This window comes from Sprattus sprattus (genome assembly GCF_963457725.1).
Source record: "Sprattus sprattus genome assembly, chromosome: 4".
NCBI classification, from domain to species: domain Eukaryota; kingdom Metazoa; phylum Chordata; class Actinopteri; order Clupeiformes; family Clupeidae; genus Sprattus; species Sprattus sprattus.
This window is the reverse complement of record NC_137923.1, coordinates 11,408,111-11,426,657: the sequence shown is the minus strand read 5'-3', so window position 1 is coordinate 11,426,657 and position 18,547 is coordinate 11,408,111. Positions and strand designations below refer to the sequence as shown.

Sequence of the window (18,547 nt, the reverse complement as noted above, 5' to 3'; positions counted from 1 at the left end):
TAAGATTTAAGGCAAATATTTCAGAACAGAAAAACAGAAACAGAAAAAACACAGTCATTATCAAAGCAGTGTTACCAATATCATTTAATCCATCCATCTCGGTTTAGAATCACTGTTTTACACAAGTTACATTTTCTTTTCAAAGTCACAGGTTCTCATGTCTCCAAACATCCTGTTTAGCCACCCTCTCCTCTCTAACAAAAAGCAGATTGTATTATACAAAAATGCAAACCAATTTTCACACAGTGAATTCTTTTACAAAGTCATAAAATGGCGTAATAATGGCTACATCCACATTGGAGTAAGATGGTTCTAAACATTCCTTAATGGAGTATAATATATATTTATATATAAAAATCTTTCCTTGTTGAAATCAAACCTGTACCTTAATTTAAGAGATATTTTTAACAAGACAACTTTGTAGTAATCATTAAAAAAGCCATTACATTTCCCAAAGTTAGGAATAAACTGAAAATCAACACAGCCATATAAGTGTTACTGAGTGCGGATGAGTTCATTTATCTGTATTGTGTATTCACCAGGTTCGCTCAAAACAAACAACATCCAAGGAAAGAAATGAATATCATCCATTCGAAACTAACCCATTACCAGAGAAACCATGTCACCAATAGGTCTCTACAGCAAAAACACATGCACAAAGATGTTAACATTGTGTGCATTGTACTGGGTCTTCTACTTTCTTTTCTGATGCTACTTGAAGATGGTCAACATAATTTAATTTGTAAAACATACAAATCACAGCAAGTATAATTACTCAGTGAGATCACTGATGTTAACGAGAGAAGAAACAAAACTAGGCACCCAAGCAAATGGCAATTTGCCAACAGATACATACAGATAGCACGTTCCCACATAAACGAGAATTTAAAACAAAAGTAAAAGCATTATGTCCAGGTAGCGCTCCATTAGAAAATGTGCACTGCGGTGAAGATCGGGTCACCCAACATAACGACACAGAGGATCCTACCACCAGCCAGACGCTGGTATGTTATGCTCTGTGAAGGTTTTAACCGTTCTAGCCAAAATTTACCTAAATCACTGAAAGCTAATCATGCTACTGCTTTTGCTCAACGACAGTGATGCAAAATTCCAAAACAAAGAGGAAAAAAATTGGAGGACATGCCCATTGAGCCCAATGTTCTCAGTTTGGCAAGAGAGATCAACATGACTGCTATGAGGAAATACTGCATGCAGTCAAGAGCAGACATGCAAGCCTCCAACACTAATCTGCAACAAGGATCCTTTTCCAACAGAGACTCCTCGGTAGCCTTCTCTATAACAGGCAGAAAATGCCCAGCCCGAAGTCAGTGATGTAAATACACTTCTACCTGCCCGTAGCTGATAAGACAGTCAAGTTAGCCATGTGATGCACTAACAGTTAAACTCGACATTGCCTTTTTACTCTATCTTCTAGTGAAGTGTACATTTTGACGTATGTTTTTTTTTTGTAGTTTTTTTTTTTGTTTGAACACAAAACAAGTTAAGTGAGCACATCATGTCATCCTGGCACAAGACTCCTTTGAAAGAGAAAGGATAAGCTTTGTGTTCTTGCAACCAGAAAAAACATGTAGCTGATTTTGTGTAGAGATCATTTAATATAAATGCTGATCGAGTGGATTAAGAGGTGGCACATAACAGTGCTAAGTATATCTTTATATGTATGTATATAAAAGTGTATGTACCTACACATCAAATACAGCAAAGCCTTCGAGGCTACAGGTGAAGAGGCAGAGAAAAGAGGGCAGGGCTAGTCTTTCCCATTGGTGACAGCTGCAGTTTTTAGGAAGCCATCATCCCTTTGAGGCTAATTTCAGAAGAGGCATGGAAAGGGCCAGGGGAATTCAGTCTTCTGGCAAGAGTGGAAACCACCCAGCCAAAACTACAGCCAATGGAAGACCAAATACAGGCAGAGGAGTGGGCTTATATAGATGTTTAGGGGTGACTTGTGTCACCTGACCCAAGTTTACAAGGCAAACCCTGACATGAGTGTCTCAAAAGAGAGGTTAATACGCTCATGCCCGTTTGGCTCTTTCAATTTAGAGATAGTCTGAAGGGCTATGTGCTCTGTTAAGAGCTTAGGACAATAAACATGAGAAGTCATAATGATAGCCTACTAGTTGCGACTTCGATACAAGACAATGACAAGCAAACAACAACACGTCACACTCTTCCAAGGTTTGCGCCCAAAAAGGAGCTTATTATCCATCTGTCTCAAGAGACTAAAAAATTTAGGTCACGTGAAGAATGTCATCACTCAAGGAAGACTTCAGCTAGTCGTGATCTTTCGTTAATCGGCCAAAGCTGGCCTCATTAACAGTCAGTCAGTGAATAAACAGGTGTAAAAAAAATGCAGATAAATGCAAGGTGGCAAGAATTACAATTTCACTGGTTATATGAATAGTGAGCCAATTACGAGTAAGTTGATGATATTCGAAATAAAGAGAAATCAATGTTCAATATATGTGCTTTTTTCCAATTAAGTAGGAAATTATAGTTCAGGGTGTGATTCTGGACTCTGCATTAGAGCAGGTGACCTACAAGATGTAGAAACGCCCTCAAGTTCAGTGCAGAGGTGATGTGAGAGACCTGAGCCTGCACACCTGACCAGGAGGACTGAGAATGCAACTTCATAGAAGTTAAGGGAGACAGGTGAGAATGCTTCCAAACAGCCCATATTCTAACAAATCCTGGCATTCCAGGCATATCACGGAAGAGACAAATGCACACACCCTGACATACATAGTTTGACCTGAACCACAGAATTCCAACCTGAGCAACACAGGGATCCCATCCTAAAATACCCCAGAAAATCTATGCACTTATGGGAAACATGCACAAGGAAAATAAGATCCAAAGACTTACTTTGTACTCTTTAAAACAGAGCACAAAATATTACCAAAATGTCTTAAAAATAGGTTAATTTTCAAAACTGCCCAACAGTCAGACTACTGAGCACAAACTGCACATAAAAGAATACATTAACGATTTTGAGGATTTCCTTCTATCCTCCCTATGTTCATCAGGACCTGAATTCAGTTACATTTGGTCTCAAACATACTCACTGCAAAGAGAAGATCCATTCTCTCTAAATATTGCAAGGATATTATAGATTCTTCCATTTTGCGCGTAGGTCAATTAAATAATGGAATGACAGGAGTTTTTTTTCCTATGCTACAACATGGCTGGCTGGTCAGGTTATTCTCACAGTGAATCTGCACGTCTCTTAAGGGTCGCTTCACCTACAAGCACAAATCACATCACCTCTGCTGTATTACTGCTCAGAAGCGAGAGCGCAGCATGAACACTAGATGGCAGGGAAAGCACTGAAGAGGGTTAACGTTCACCAGAACAAGGTGGTGAAGGGAGAGAACATTCCTCTGGTTGTGTAGTAAATTTGTCATCATCATCATCGTATTAGCTAAAAAAAACTGCACTACTCTTTAGCAGTCTCCATGTTCTTTTGGTATGCCTTTCCTCTTTGAGTATTTTTTTTCTTAAGGATGCATAATCAGATGCTCTGGTTTCCAGGCAATGACAAGTCATTTAAAACAAACAAAAAAGCTCATTCACAGAACAAAAAGGAAAGAAAATTTATCACGGCAGATACTGCTCATCTTCTAAATAAAACAAAGAAGAGTTTGTGAGGATGTGTGAGTGAATGTGTGCTTGCATGCACAATAGCATGCACAATGTGTGTGTGCAAATATGTATTCACCGGAAACATGATGTTCCTCGGTGTGTGACCACCAGCACCCACCCTTCAAGCTGCACTCCCAATTTCAACAGAGAAGCTGGCAACTGACTGATTTTTACCATAGGCCATTACACACAGGTCCTGACATAGTCAAGATAGCTTATCTGGCCTTATACCTTTAACCTCTGTGGAGGAATGAAGCAGCCTGAAGAGTGGCTGTGTATGTGTGTGTGTGTGTGTGTGTGTGTGTGTGTGGTCTACGAGCAGGAGTGGACCACACCGTTCTTCTGCAGGTCTGCCCCGCTGGCTGAGGTGGGGTCTGCAGAGCACAGACTGAGCGAAGACGTTTTATTGGTCAGGGACAACATGTTTCCACCCACACTGGCCTCAGACACAATGCTACTGGATCCATTTGACACCTCACTAATGAGAGAAATAACAAGAGACAAAAATGGCACAATTACACATACAAATGTACACACAGAAACACAGACAGCCTACATATACTGGCTAGTGTCCCAACCTCCAAACAAACTGTGCAAGGGCAAGAGGAGTATTTACATCTCACTTACCCCAGGGCAAGGGACAACTCTTCCAGCTGGGCTTTATGGTCCTGCTGGCCATTCTCACTGGCCTTCAGTTTGTACTCATGAGCCACCTGATTCTCCTGAGAAGAGAGTACCCAAGGAGCAGGATAAGTCATTTGGGGAATTTTAAGAACAAAAGTGGAACACCATAAGGAAATTCATAGAATGATCAATAAAGGAACATAGTCCATCTACCTAGTTAACAGAAAACCTCTTTATATTTATATTCTACATTCTCCTGCTTATATTCTACTACCCTGCTTTACGAGATAATTACTGCCTGTTTAAGTGTTTGACAACAAGAATCAATCTGGCATCTCCACTTGGCCCATACATAGACTGAGGCTGTATTGATTGGTCAATTGCTTGGGATAGATAAAAGCTTTGATGTGGTGCAACAAGGATAGGCGGTTATCACAACTAACTAGACGTACTGTTTAGGGGTGCGTAATATGACCATCACAGGAAGTGAGAGAATGAGCAAGTATGAAGAGAAATAAGATATTTTCCATTCCAAGGAAAGTGTATGATCTTGAATCTTAAATGATTATGTTTCCGGGAACAGTATTTGTTGTATTCTGTCTAGTGAATATGAGGATGAGTGGGGATTTGTAATACATATTCCATGCTAAATTTGAGTATTTTTGTGAAACATAAACACAAAATATTCTGTCCACTCATTAAAAAAAAATATTATAATAACGGCACAATTCACTGGGATTAATCCTGATTAATCATGTTTTTCTTTTAAGACTGTAATATAAATGTAAAATCACAAAATGTATGTAGAATCAAAACAAAGAAGTCTATTACATGAAAGGAAAGAAGTCAATTAAATGAAAGGACAGAAGTATATTAAATGAAAGGAAGGAAGTACTAAGCACGTTAAGTGTGAAGGGATTTATTTTGAAAAGGGGAATCGAGATGGACATGGAGAAGAGGAATTGAGTTTTTGGGAGGGTGATACTTTGGAGGGAGCTAGGAACTAGGTCAGCCAGTCTGTATTTAGATTGTGGTGTGTAGCCCGTTGTAAGTTGAAGTGCTCAATAAACTTCCAAGCTTGTGGATTAAACCAAGCTCCATGTCAGGTGTTCATACGATGCTCCCAGATATGGTAACCATTACATATGCACTAACAGAAAATAATAAAAACCCAGGCAGCTGTGGTAATTGCATAATTTTTTTTTCAACACCTTAAAGCCCCTTTATGCATACATTGGTATTTTTTGCTACGAGTTCCCCCTACAATTGCAGAGTCTTGTCTGTCGTAAACAAAAATCGCATTTTGCAACCTCTGAATGGACAGTGGTACAAGTGTATTTGTTATCAAGCTGAAGGATACGGAACCGGCAAAGACAAAACCAGAAGCCAAAGAAGCATTTTGAGGGAGTGTAGTATTACAAGATTTGACACAAAAAAGACTGCATAGCTCTATTTATTGTGACATCCAAGATGAACGCTAACATAACCAGGAATGACAAATTCTAGTTTTGCTGAAATACAGCCAAGATACATAGTTTTCTAAGTGTTTCAAATGGAGTATAATATTGTTGTTTATTATAAGCTAGCGAAAGGCTTATTTGGCTTGAGATTGACTAGGACTGATCAAACTTTTTAGCATTAGATGCTAGCCTGAAACTGAGACAGGGATAAGAACGACCAAGTCACCGACCTGTCCTGAGATTTTTTTTTACATGACCAAGGTCACAGCCTACAGCGCATTCTTTCCTAAATAACAATTGCAGGGGGGTTTATGATGAAAATGTAGCGTGTCGACAACTTTTCTAACAGCCAAAACAGGACAGTAATAATACATAAATATAGTGATAATAAAAGGTTGAATTGCTTAACCGCATCAACAGGTGAAAGAACCATTTGAATTTCTAAATGTTACGTAAGGATTTAAAGACAACATTTATTTTGAAGACAAACCAAACCATGTGAGAGGAACAGAAGAAAACATGTTGCAGCGGCTTCATATGGCTGATTTGTTTGATATTGGGTCAATGCCATTATATTTAATTAAGATATGGCTATTCACACAGGCATGTATTGACGACTGACCTTTGATTGGCTATTGGCAACCATTTTGTTATTCAAGCCAAATGAAACGGAGATGTGGGCAAATGTGGCCATACCATTTAGCTTGAGTGATTATTGATATTAAAATGTGTTAATTGCAGTGCCCTCCATGGATAAAATGTCACGCAAATTTGGCACGCAACCAAATAATGTGGTACTGATGCAGGGTGTCAATTGTCATGAAATTTGAACCTTTACATTTCAAGACATTGGCTGGTGAAGTACTAGATTATTGCTCTGAACATAAGTCACTGGATGGTGCTCGAGCTATTGCCTAAAAAGTGCTTTGCTAGCACGAAGGGGAATACACATAGGGACACTACCCTTTTATTCCTTATCAGACAAAACGCTATATTACCGCCAATGCTGGAGCAGCCGCTGTCATAATAAACAGGGTGGGTGCTAGGAGCAGCTCATTGAATATGGTGGGAACCTGGGAAAACCAGGAGGGTTGACAAGTGTGCTCTTGCAGTCCCGCATCCTTACCATGGCGATCTCTCGGGTCCTCTTGCCGATCTCTCGCTCTACGTGGTCTAGTTCCATACTGAGCTGCTCACTGGACACAGCACCTCCTGCTGACCACTTCCCTCCCCCAGGCTGAGCAGCCAGAGCACTAGCCTCCCTCTGCAGAAGCAGAGAGTTATTGGCAGCCTGGAGATGAGGGAACCAACAACACTGTTAGGTGTGTCTCAAAAATGTTTGTGTGCAAAGAGTATGAGAACGGGTGTGTGTGTGTGTGTGTGTCTGTGCTGGTAAAGACATAAGGGGTTATAGGAGAGGTGTGTTTGTGTTTCCCTCTGAGAGAATACACGAGTATGAACTAAATGTGTGCGCATTAACACACACACCTTCATGCCACGGACCTGTGTCTGCTGGTTTATCTGCTGGTTGACCTGCTGCAACTCCATCTTCAGCTGCTCTCGGTCAGGAGCAGGCATGGGCATGCTGGACGAGGGGGAAGAGGGAAGGACACACATGAGTCACCAGCACTTCAGCTCTCATGTATTTGCTTGTCAGAAGTATGCCATAACAGAATTGTTAAACTTTTTTTTGTGTCAAAAGAAAATGAGATATAACTACCATCATATAGCCAACCATTGGTGACTGACAAAAATGTAAAGCTTTTATCACACAAAATTGACTCTTAGGTTTCATTTTTTACATCATGGATAACGGCCAGTTAATTAGTAAACACACACACACACACACACACTATATCAGTTTAGGTCATGACAAGTACGGAATATTCCTGGTTAACCACTCAAAAAAGAGCATGTGTGAATAGAGCCATACCGCTCACTGAAGTGTCCCGGAGCAGTCATGTTCTGGTGCGAAGGGTAAGATGCTCCCCCCCAGGCGCCATGGTTCCCATAGGAGTACTCTGCTGAGGGGGAGGTCAAGATCAAGGTTAGGGCACAAAGGACAAGGGTATGGATGAAGATCCAAGCACCATTAAAATACATGTTTACCAAAAACACATCAATAACACCACTTTGATAATACTGTACTGAAAATTGTTTAATATGAGGGAGTGCCAGACATATATTATTTAAGCTGAATCAGAGGTTATGCTGTGGAACTCTATATTTCTAACATTAGCTTTATAGTGTTATATCCTTGAAGCTGAGAAAAATTAAAACCTCATCTCAGGAGGTATATGAAGTGTTACAAAATAAATGTAAAACCCATCTAATTATCTTGCTTTGCATTAGATTTGCAGTGAGGCCGTACCTGCTGCGGTCATGTGCTTGGGTCCTGAACCTTGTGAGGAGGCCATGGCTTGCACGGGGCCAGTGGTCTGGTAGCCCGTCTTGGATGTGCGTGAGATGGCGCCAAAGCGCGAGACTGTGGGCAATGAGCCGAAGGGGATGATGGGATCATCATCTTTGGCTTCTGCGGAGCGGCGCTGGGCTTCCAGAGGAGGGTCCCGCATAGCTTTACCCTCCACATTCTACAGGACGGGAGAGCAGGGAACTTTTAATTCAAAACCGATTGCAGTTCAGACCAGGTTGGCCATTATATTGTATGATTTTTATGGTGGTACTTTGAGTAATACTGCATGACCACCATGTACTTCAATTTCCATGAATCCTGATGGGTACACTGCAGCACTCATCTCTTTACAACAGAATGTAGAGCCTGCCCTAAATGCACCAACTATATGATAATATTTTTGTGTGAAAAGGTTAAGATAGAGGAGGCGGTTTAGTCACTCACCATCATCTCAACGGCAGTTCCCATGATGTCTTTGTTCTTGCCGTCCTTGGTGCCGATGTAAGATCCAATGGTGTCACACGACCAAGGCGAATACTGCCCTGCGTAATCTTGCTCACGGCCCTTTCCAAAGACTTTGGAGCACTCTTCAAGGTACTATAAAGACAGTTTAAATCAGTGTCACCTTCTACACAGTGCAGGGCAGAGTAAATACAGCTTTGAATGTGCATTGGTATGTAACATACACTATGTATTATGTGCAAGAATCTGCAGTGACCGGGTTAGGGTTAGGGTTAGGGTAAAACGCTTGCAACGATTAATTGATTTTTTCCCTATAGCCATTCTTGCATCACTACTCTCTACCTCCATGTGATTGACAGAGTGGTGAAGGCCATGAACCACAATTTGAACTTTTACTATACAATATCTGACATTTTCTTGAGATAGTTTTATTGTGATCATATTGAGTATCATAATATATCGCAAAGAGATGGGTCAAAATTTCTGAATATATAACAGTCTTTCAATTATACTGAAATAGTAAAAATAGTAACAGTGCAAACTCTGCCAGGAGGCTGAATAGGTCTCTCTCTGGGCCTGTGTGTGTGTGTGTGTCACTTTTTTTGCCTGAAACGCCCATCCCTAATATATGTCAAATTGAAAAATTGTGACAATATCAGATTGTGTGTGATGACTCCCCCCAGCCCTGCAATCCCCATTCTCTCTACATTTTCTTGCCCTTCTGTCCACACAATCCTTTTTTTTGGAGACCGTGACCTTCCCCTGAAAAGATGGAAGAGTGGTACTGACCTCCTGTGGGTAGTCGTTGGGGAAGTTGTGGGGAAGAGTGGGGGAGGCAGCAAAGGGCGGGGGAGAGATGACCTTCCTCTCCTCCAGCTGGGCCATGATCTCCTTGCGTCTGCGGTGCAGGTAGTCCAGGCTTTGCTGGGAGCGGCTGTAAGGGTCCTGCAGAAGACACAGCATAAATCAGCTCGTTGCCAATTCTCACAAAATCAGTTCTGATTCAGTTGTGTCATCATAGGAGCGCAAAGAAGACTCATCACAGCAAGCATGTGTGTCACAATTTCATGGATGTACACAGAGACATACACAATTGCAATCCCTGTAAAACACTGAACACACAAGTCCCTATGCAGTATGGCAAGACACTATGAAAAAACAGACTGGCCTTACCCTCACATAAGACCTCATTTGGCCAGGGTGGGGTCCAGGGGGAGGGTAGCCCTCCGGTGGATACCTCTCCCGGGAGTCCGGGTGGTAGAGGGAGCCACCGGAGGGAGGTGGAGGCATGGGTGCCTGAGGAACGTCCACGGGCACAGGGCTCATCCTGACCAGTTCGTCCCGGGGAGGGGCATAGGACTGGGGAGGAGGGTGCCCAGGGTAGGGTGCGTGTCGGCGGCCATCGTAGTGGGGCGGCGGTGGGAACCCATGAGGGTTGGAGAAGGCAGGTCCAGAGTGGGGGGCAGGGTATGGTCGTTCGGGTACGTAGCTGGGGTATGAATCCTGATAGGCAGGCCCAGCAGAGTCGTTTGGAGGTGGTGGGTTTCGGATGTATCTCTGGACATACTGAGGGGCTTGGTAGGGGTAGGGGTTGCCTGAATGACAGAGGGGTAATGCAGAAACAAACCAAAAATGAATTTTGACATTCGCCTTCAAGGGGACAAAACAACTTGGATTTCTTTAACTTCTTCTGTGCATATGTAGGTATTCAATACAGTAAAAATATATCCGCATATGATACAAGAATGCATCAATCTTGCTCCAGTTCTACTTCAAGCCTGTATCAAAGTCACTCGCACTAGTCTTCTTTATCCTTCAGGTGATCTAGCGTAGGTGTTTGAGAGACCCACTAAAAAGCCCCTCCCACTCACCTGTTTGGTACTGAGGAGAGTCATACTGAGACCCTGATGGTGGTGCTCTGGTTTCAGAGTAGAAGATCTCTGGCTGCTGCTGGGGGTACATTTGTGGAGCTCTAGGCACAACGGGCATCTGCTTGGGCATGGGGAGGTGTTCTGATGCCACCCTGTGGGCAGGACAAGGGACAGTGGGTTAGAATCAATGCGTGTAGGCAGAAAAAGGTGCCACAGGCCCAAAACTGTTTCTGTAGTGCTCTCCAGCTTTATTCCTAATTTGTAATGTGGGACAGAGGGGCGGCAAGGCAGACTTACGAGTCAGGTGGGGAGCCTGGGGCGCTCAGGCTCTGGGCGTCCATCTTAGGCTTCCGCAGGAGGTCATAGGTGGGGTCAGCACCGCGGGCAATCAGCTGCGGCATCTGTGCACCCGAGCCAGCGGCCACAATCCCGTTGGTGAGAGGGGAAGGTTTACGGGTCACCCCCTCCAGGGAAACCCCCTCTTCAGGTAATAACACACCGGAACATGGTAGACGAGCTGCCAGGCGCTTGTTCATCTTCCTGTACCTGCAGAACACAGGTACAAAACACGTTACATTGTCTAGTTCAGGAAGTATTTTTCCCTGTAAAACTTTGTGACATTTTTAATTAACTGATGTACATTCCTGTCTTAGTAATAACACAGCAATATGATTGTGGAAAACATTAAACTGGGGCTAGGACAATGAGGTGACTTAAGGTTAAATCCAAAATACTTCTAAAATGTGTGCATGACCAAACAGGGTAGCCCCCCTTTGCATTTAGACATTTATAAGTCACCTGTGACGAACACATTTCCAAATGTGATACGACATATGTTAACTAAGGGTTTAGAAACCTTACTTAAAGTGGCCATTCTCTCCCCTAACAAATTCAATTGACCTCGTGGTGTATTTTCCTCCTGCTTTGTGTGCATGCTGGGAGTGCTGCTGGGGCTTACTTTTCCAGCTCCTCCTGCGAGTGGGCGAAGGTGCAGCTGGCTCCCCTGGGACAGCCCCCTTTCTGCTTCATGTCGCGGCACATGTATGTCTTATACTTGCTGTGCTGAGGGGGCTGCAGATAAGGCAAGGATGAGGAAATGAGGAGGATGACAAATGTAGAGTGTGTCTGATATGCACTTTAAAACAAACATTCAGCCACATAGGAAAGCTGCACACTCAAAGTGTAAGCAGAACAAATGAAGACATAAACTATAAATGCTAGTCCAAACGTATTAGAGTTTGCTTGTGGTAACTGAAAATGGGACATCTGACAGGAGCACAGATGGTTATAATTATGTCTCATGCTTTAAGTCATGCTTTAAGTCATTCATGCCTGTTCAATTCTAACTTGCATCACCCTGCTACCATTGCTACAGAGGTCAGGAAACAACCATATGACAGGAGCCCAGTTCACATCACACCATGCAAACTGTCCCTACCTGTTGCTGATCGCTTCCCTTCTTGCTGTGATTCTGGATGAAGTCCACCAAGCCGTGTACAACCGTCTTCACTGCAACCAAACCCTTCTCCAGCTGCTCCCAGGTGGGTGGGGGGGCATCTGGGGCACATTTGTAATATAATTTAGCATCAACTCAAAATTGTCTAGTTAGACACTGCCAACCTCAAGAGATTCCTACTGTATCTGGTTTCTGCATCACTAACATAATGACAGGGTTTCCCCAAAAGATCACATATGTTAAAAGCTGACAACTTGGGAGTAGGAGAAGTGGCTTTATAGGGAAGAAAGTTTTCAACTGATATCGCCGATGTGGCTCAGTCAGCACTAACTAATCAGATTGCGCCAATGTCAATTTGGCTGTGTGAAGAATGGTGCAAACTACAGAGAAAATAGACAAAATATATGTAGATGCTCCGACAAGGTGTTTGGATTAATCAAATTAGCTGTCGTCCTTGTGAAGACTGCATTACAAATTGATCACCATGTATTTACCTCTGCATGCATTCAAGTCTAGCTTTGTTGACAACAAATACAGACTAGCTGTAGTTCTCTGGTTGTAGTAATAGACAGATGTTACATGGACCAAAATGTTTAAACACTAATATGCACAGCTTGGTTTGGTCTGGTTTTTTTTGCCAAATAAAGTTCTTAGCTGGGCATACGTACGGTAAAAATTCCATTTTATCAACAAAATACCTGGACTAGGGTCGATGTTGGCCAGCAGCTCCAGGTGAGGTCTGAGCCTGTTGAGATTGGCCGGATCACCCGTCCTCTGCAGAGCGATGGTCAGCTCCTGCACACTCTGGGCAAACGATGCTGGTGTCTGCAACTGATATGCCAGGACAACCGCACCACGTTATAAGGACAGAAGAAAAACATACCAGAATTAGATTTTCATTCCAAAATGAATGTTCTGTCCAGGAACTGTTTGTGATTAAAGCTAGTAAGTTAACTAGCACAGAGTCAGTAATAAAGCACTGCAAAACTCAGCACCACCATTATTAAGTTTGTGCCTCAAATGTGTAAGGCTAGATCGATCAGATGCGACCTGTGTGTCCCTGTGTGGTAATGCTCATTAAGCTCTTATCTACAGTGGCTTCTCTATTAATGACATCGCGCTTGGATGTAATGTTGACATTAAACAAATGCACATGAAGGGAAATAAAATAAGCTTTCTAATTTACCACATGGCAATCCGAGTTGTGGTGCAGGATTTCTAGGGGTAATGAGACCACTTATCTAGGGCCCCCTTCCCCACCAAACTAGTCTTCTGTATGTGTGATGTTGGCATGATTTTTAGGTTATGGAAGTCACATATGGAATAAAATCACATTTAAGAGTCTTTATTTTAAACCTGATTTAAAAAAAAATCTGGTTTAATGTTGGATTCCAATCGAATATGCACATAGAGCGGATTTTGACTGACTGAACATGGCCTTATACTCAAACTCACCTTGTCGATGATGGACTGCATGTGGGACTTGTGGGACTGGTCCCCATAGAGCAGAGAGGACCACTGGTCAGGGGCGATGCGCAGGCCCCCCTCCATTGCGATCTGCACAATCTGAGAGTCGTGCTCGCGACGCAGAGCCTCGTACGTCCGAAACTCTTCCTTCAGCTGCATGAGCGACGAGTCCTCATCACGCTTCGTTACCTGAGGGGAGAGAAGGGACAGGTCAGGGAGGGTAACACAGCAATTCTCAGACATTTTCAAAAAACTTCCTCACAGCACACATCTTCCAGAAACTAAAAATACAGTAGTCTAAATCAGCAGTATTTCATCCTTCTCTCCTTTTCTTGGATCTCACCTACAGTATTCAGCTGAGGCCTAATTAACAATACCCCTGGTGCAGCTAAACAAGCACATCAGGGACTTCTGAGCATTAGCATCAGATGGGTTTCGATAGAGCATCAGCGACAACCCAACACCCTCCTAACCCTTCAACAGTCCACATGCTCTTGAACAAGAAAATAAATAATAGATAGATCATTATAATAAATAGATATCCTGATGAGACTTTACCTTAAAGCAGGACGCTCGGTAGAGCAGCTGAACTACATGGCCAATGCTGGTTTTCGAGGCCTGGGGGAATCGGGGCTCCAGCCTCTGGACCACAAACAAAACCAGAACCTTCCTGGACAGAGCTGAGCCATCCTCCAGCGCCAGCAGAACCAGCTTCAGGGCTTCCTCCTGCATGGCTGTGGTTGGATACAGTGTCATTACAAACTCTGCCACCTTGAACGTGGATACTGAGTTACTGGTGTTTCCAAATAGAATAACAAAAATGTCTTTGTAACAATATTCACAAAAACAACCAAATATGTCTTTGACCAGCATATAATTTTTTTATATATATATAAATGAGAGTGGTCTAGGGGAAAACAATATCTGGTAAAGTATATGACTTGACACAACCTGAAAATGTAAAATGTTCAATGAAAAAAACATGGATAAAAAACCCAGAAATGAAACTAAATATTGTTGTCGAAGTTGTTCACAGATAGCTTAAACTGGTAACTAATAGTTTATGTCACATTAACATATGGCAGCTAGAAAAAAATGTCACCCAGCAAGAGATTATTTAAAGTGGTGTTTACCTGGGCCCAGGAACTGACACCCACGGGCCCGCACAGCAGCCCAGAGGTTAGATGAGAGCTGCTGGGGGTTCTGGTGCTGGAGGATGAGCTCGGTGACAGTCCTCTCCCCCAGAGAACGGGCCGCTCGCATGGCCCTTACCCGACCCTCCTCCTCCACCAGCTGACAGTGGACCAGCGTCACCAGCTTTCGCTGCATGGGCCGGCTAAGCATGCTTTGGGCTGCATTACTAAGACCCACCCCTGAAGAGGAGGAGAAAGCGGTTGACAAGTTAAAAAAACAAACCATTAATGAAGGCAGTGGACAAATGGATCACATTTAAGTAGAATTCACAGGATAAATAATGTTAACATGCAATGTGGGCTAAAACTACAGCAAAATTATGTAAATGACGACAAAATATTAGTTTTGCCGCAAGGCTCCTCATTGCTCATACAAAAGAAATGCATGGTTAGCTGCAAATTAATCAAAGAGAGAAGGAAAAAACTGACCACAAACTTCAGTAGAACAACACACTGAAAGAGTGGCATTTTGTATAATATAGGCAAGGTTTCCTTCTGTCTTTTACCTCTGACACTGCTGAGGGGTTTGAGGTAGAGGGCCAGTTCCTCCACGCATTGCCGGGCCTCATCATAGTGCTTGGTGTCCTCTGGGTTGGTAATAAGGGCCACAGGCTGCAATTTTGGCACCTGTGAAGAACAGCATACTTCACTCAACAGCCATACATCACAGTCCTTTTCATCATTAAACATTGACCAGACTGAATAATACTTAAATAATATCCACAATTCTTCAACTTTGACGTAAGGCTACTGAGTGAACCAGCCCACATGCTGGCACACAACAACCACCAGTGCTTTCACTTTTTCCGTCATGAACTTTTTTTACCAATACCATCCTTTTGCAAGCAAACTGAATTTGTACAAAGGCCCCACGCACCTGACCCCCCACCAGTTGAAGCAGGGCCGAGTTGACAGGCAGCTGCTCGATGTCTGTGTTGATAGCAGTCTGATCGAAGGGACAGGCTTTTCGGTGCAGCTTGTTCAGGCACATCTTGCAGACAGTGTGTCCACAGCCCAGGCTGATGGGCCTGCGCACGGTCTCCTCGAATGTTTGTGTGCATATTGGACACAACAAAAATTCTGTCCATTGTGGGGCTTGTACGGGCATTGTAACAGGTGTGGTCTACATGTAAAAAATGGGGGTAAATGTATTCTATAATATTTTTGCCTGAGTCGAAGAGACGCCTATGTTGGCTCAAATGACTCAAAATTGTATTCTTTTCTGTTTGTTTTACAAAGAAAGAAAATTAGATTCCACTGGAATCAGAAATATGTATAAGATTCCTTTAAATGTCTGACGTTTTGTGGATGGTCATCACATGGTGCTACACAAAACACCTGAAAGACAAGGGAAAATACATTACACCAATGACATTATGTTGTGAATTGGGTTAACACAACACTATTAGGCCTATATTTTGAATAATTTAGATCGATCTAAGGACATCAGTTTTAATATTTTATACGGGTCTGGCCTCGCATAAAAGGACAAAGGACCGGGCAGTTGCTTTTGCTTTAAGTTACTGGCACAGCTTCACTATGAGTTGCGTGAGGCAGCTAACGTTAGTAAACACCTCAACCACCGTAAAACTATTTAGTCAATCTTCAACATACTTGGACACTGACATGTTAACGTTAACTGCAACAAGACAGAACAGAGAGTCTGTTTCCAAGAAATGGCTATTAATGAAACATCAGTTATCGACAATACACCAGATAGCAACATCTTCCCGTAGCAGCCCCTTTTCAAACGATGTTATTTGGTTTAAAGATATAACGACAGCAAATAATCAAGCACGTCCCAATTATGGCCTGTTAAGTTTACTCAGTTTTAAATCAAACCGCTAAGCCGAGCTAGCGTTTGCCCTAATATTTTTGTATTGCTAAAAATAGGCGTGTAAGCTAGGAAGCCCATACAACTCAGCTAAATAGCTAACGTTGTCGCTAAGCATTAGCTTGTGTATGAAGCGATTATTTATTTTCCAATAAAATCTTGTATAGATTGCAAAACAGCAAACACCACAAAATCAAGCAAGTAAAATGTATACGACATCAAAACTAAACGTTAACACGTGAACGCTTATGGGAATCAACCATATCAAGTTAACTGTATACTCTCAAGTTAGTCAAGCTAGCTACGTAAATGTTGCCTAACCGGCAGGGCACTATTTCCGAGCTAGCGGTGCTTGCTAAAGCCGAACAACAATTTGCTACGCCGTTAGTTAGCCACTCAATTTGACGAGTTATTTCATCTGAAAAGCTGACTGGCTGATCTTAATATATCATATTTGCTATTATCTGTAAATTTCAGTGGGCAAGATACATATGCCAGGGCGGATACAAAGTTTCTGGTCATTAAATATACCAATTACCTTCCTTGTTAGACTTATCGCTACAACAAACAAATAGCTAAATGGCTTTAGCTAAATAGACAGTGGCTAGCTAGGCTAGCTGAATTGCGAGAAACATCTTGCATGATTATGTAACGTTAACATACTGTTTGTTGATTCGTATATTGACGTAACATCAAACTGTTAGTGGCTCAATTTATAAACAAGGACGGTATGTTTTAATCTGGGATAGGTCGTCCGATACCTAACAAATAAATAACGACAAAAACGAAACGATTAGGTGATCTATCGATAACACACACACACCACTTTCGGTCAGCTAGCCGCTACTACCAGACGCAACTAGATAGCCAGTTACCGTTAGCTACACTGCTAACATTTCACTTGGTCATCTATGAGATAGGATTTCCAGCATTTATGAACGCCTGTTGTATATACCTCCAGCTAACTAGCGTCAGCTAACGTGCTAAATCTTAGTGAAGTTCGTACGTCAATAGCTCTAAATTACTGAGGCCAATGTCTGTAGACGACTCAGATGTATTTAACTGAAGCCAACAACAACATAATTTGGCACCCTCGGAATTAAGCAACCGAAGTTAGTCTTACTGTAACAAACGTTAGCTCGTTCAATAAACCACATCACCGGCTGGCTAGCCATAGGCGGCTAATTTTATACAATCCTAGTGTTAGCTAAGAAGAACAGAGGCTAGCATGTTGCGGCTAGCTAACCTGTGCTGTATATATTAGCTATTTTATTCTCTTATCTCCGATTTTATTTCACACCCAGAAACCACAAGCATTGCCACAAATAGTTAACAAAACTAGTGCATACTTACTCGCTCCAAAGAATAGTGGATATCTTCATCTATTTTTAAGAAAACGTCGCGTTATTTTGTCGGTCGCCATCTCGACCATGTAACGTTAGCGGTTACCGAAGTTCCTGGGGAGTTGCTGACAAAAACTGCCAACAGCAGAAGTTAAACAAGGAAGCGAACGAGCCGAGTACTGGCAAAGGAGAGGGGGTACAGTTGTAGCTGCCAAATGTGAGGACCCTGCCTGATGTGAGTCCGCCAATAGGATGTCTAGAGTCCGCCGCTGCCTGATGTGAGTCCGCATGCGCAAACACAAACGGTTTACGGCAGAAGGCTCGGGAGCAAACTATCCAAGACGTGCATTCTCATACATGGTTTAATATCAACGTATCTGGCTTCTCTTAACGCATAATCTAGGTTTATTTAACGTAGTGTTTTATAATTTTGTCAACGGTTTACAGCATAAGGCTCAGTGTCAACATATGGGGCTATGTTGTATTACTGTTACTAGTAGGCTAATGAATGCACTGCTTAACTAATAATTCAATAAACATGAAGCTTAACATCATAAACCTTGGTGGATTTCAAACGTAAACAAATGCGCTTGTCATTCCACTTCATGCTGTAGCCTACACCACCAGCATTACCTGGCTCGTTGTACTACAATAGTGTCGCAAAGTTTGCGCATGCGGCCTCACATCAGGCAGGTCCTCACATTTGGCAGCTACAGGGGTTGTCGATGCCCGATGTGAGTCAACCGTAGATGTGCATCGCGCAC

The 18,547-nt window shown here is 42.6% G+C and overlaps 1 protein-coding gene across 5 annotated transcripts; it reads right to left on the bottom strand.

Annotated features, from left to right (window-relative positions):
• Positions 1 to 125: 125 nt before the first annotated feature.
• rc3h1b (ring finger and CCCH-type domains 1b) lies at positions 126 to 17,919 on the bottom strand. 5 transcript variants are annotated; one of them, XM_080837694.1, is made up of 20 exons: positions 17,794 to 17,919; positions 15,484 to 15,944; positions 15,113 to 15,233; positions 14,547 to 14,786; positions 13,972 to 14,147; positions 13,402 to 13,602; positions 12,645 to 12,777; positions 11,929 to 12,047; positions 11,449 to 11,561; positions 10,788 to 11,036; positions 10,491 to 10,642; positions 9,793 to 10,214; positions 9,409 to 9,564; positions 8,602 to 8,754; positions 8,116 to 8,335; positions 7,678 to 7,768; positions 7,233 to 7,329; positions 6,871 to 7,035; positions 4,288 to 4,382; positions 126 to 4,138 (listed from the first exon to the last, which is right to left on the bottom strand). In XM_080837694.1, exons 2-20 carry the CDS (start codon positions 15,712 to 15,714, stop codon positions 3,973 to 3,975), a joined length of 3,300 nt encoding a protein of 1,099 aa, XP_080693820.1. In that variant the 5' UTR covers positions 15,715 to 15,944; positions 17,794 to 17,919; the 3' UTR covers positions 126 to 3,972. The 5 variants fall into 5 exon arrangements, with proteins under 5 accessions (XP_080693820.1, XP_080693823.1, XP_080693822.1 ...); XM_080837697.1 differs by having other exon boundaries at positions 6,871 to 7,008; XM_080837696.1 differs by having other exon boundaries at positions 7,248 to 7,329.
• Positions 17,920 to 18,547: the final 628 nt, after the last annotated feature.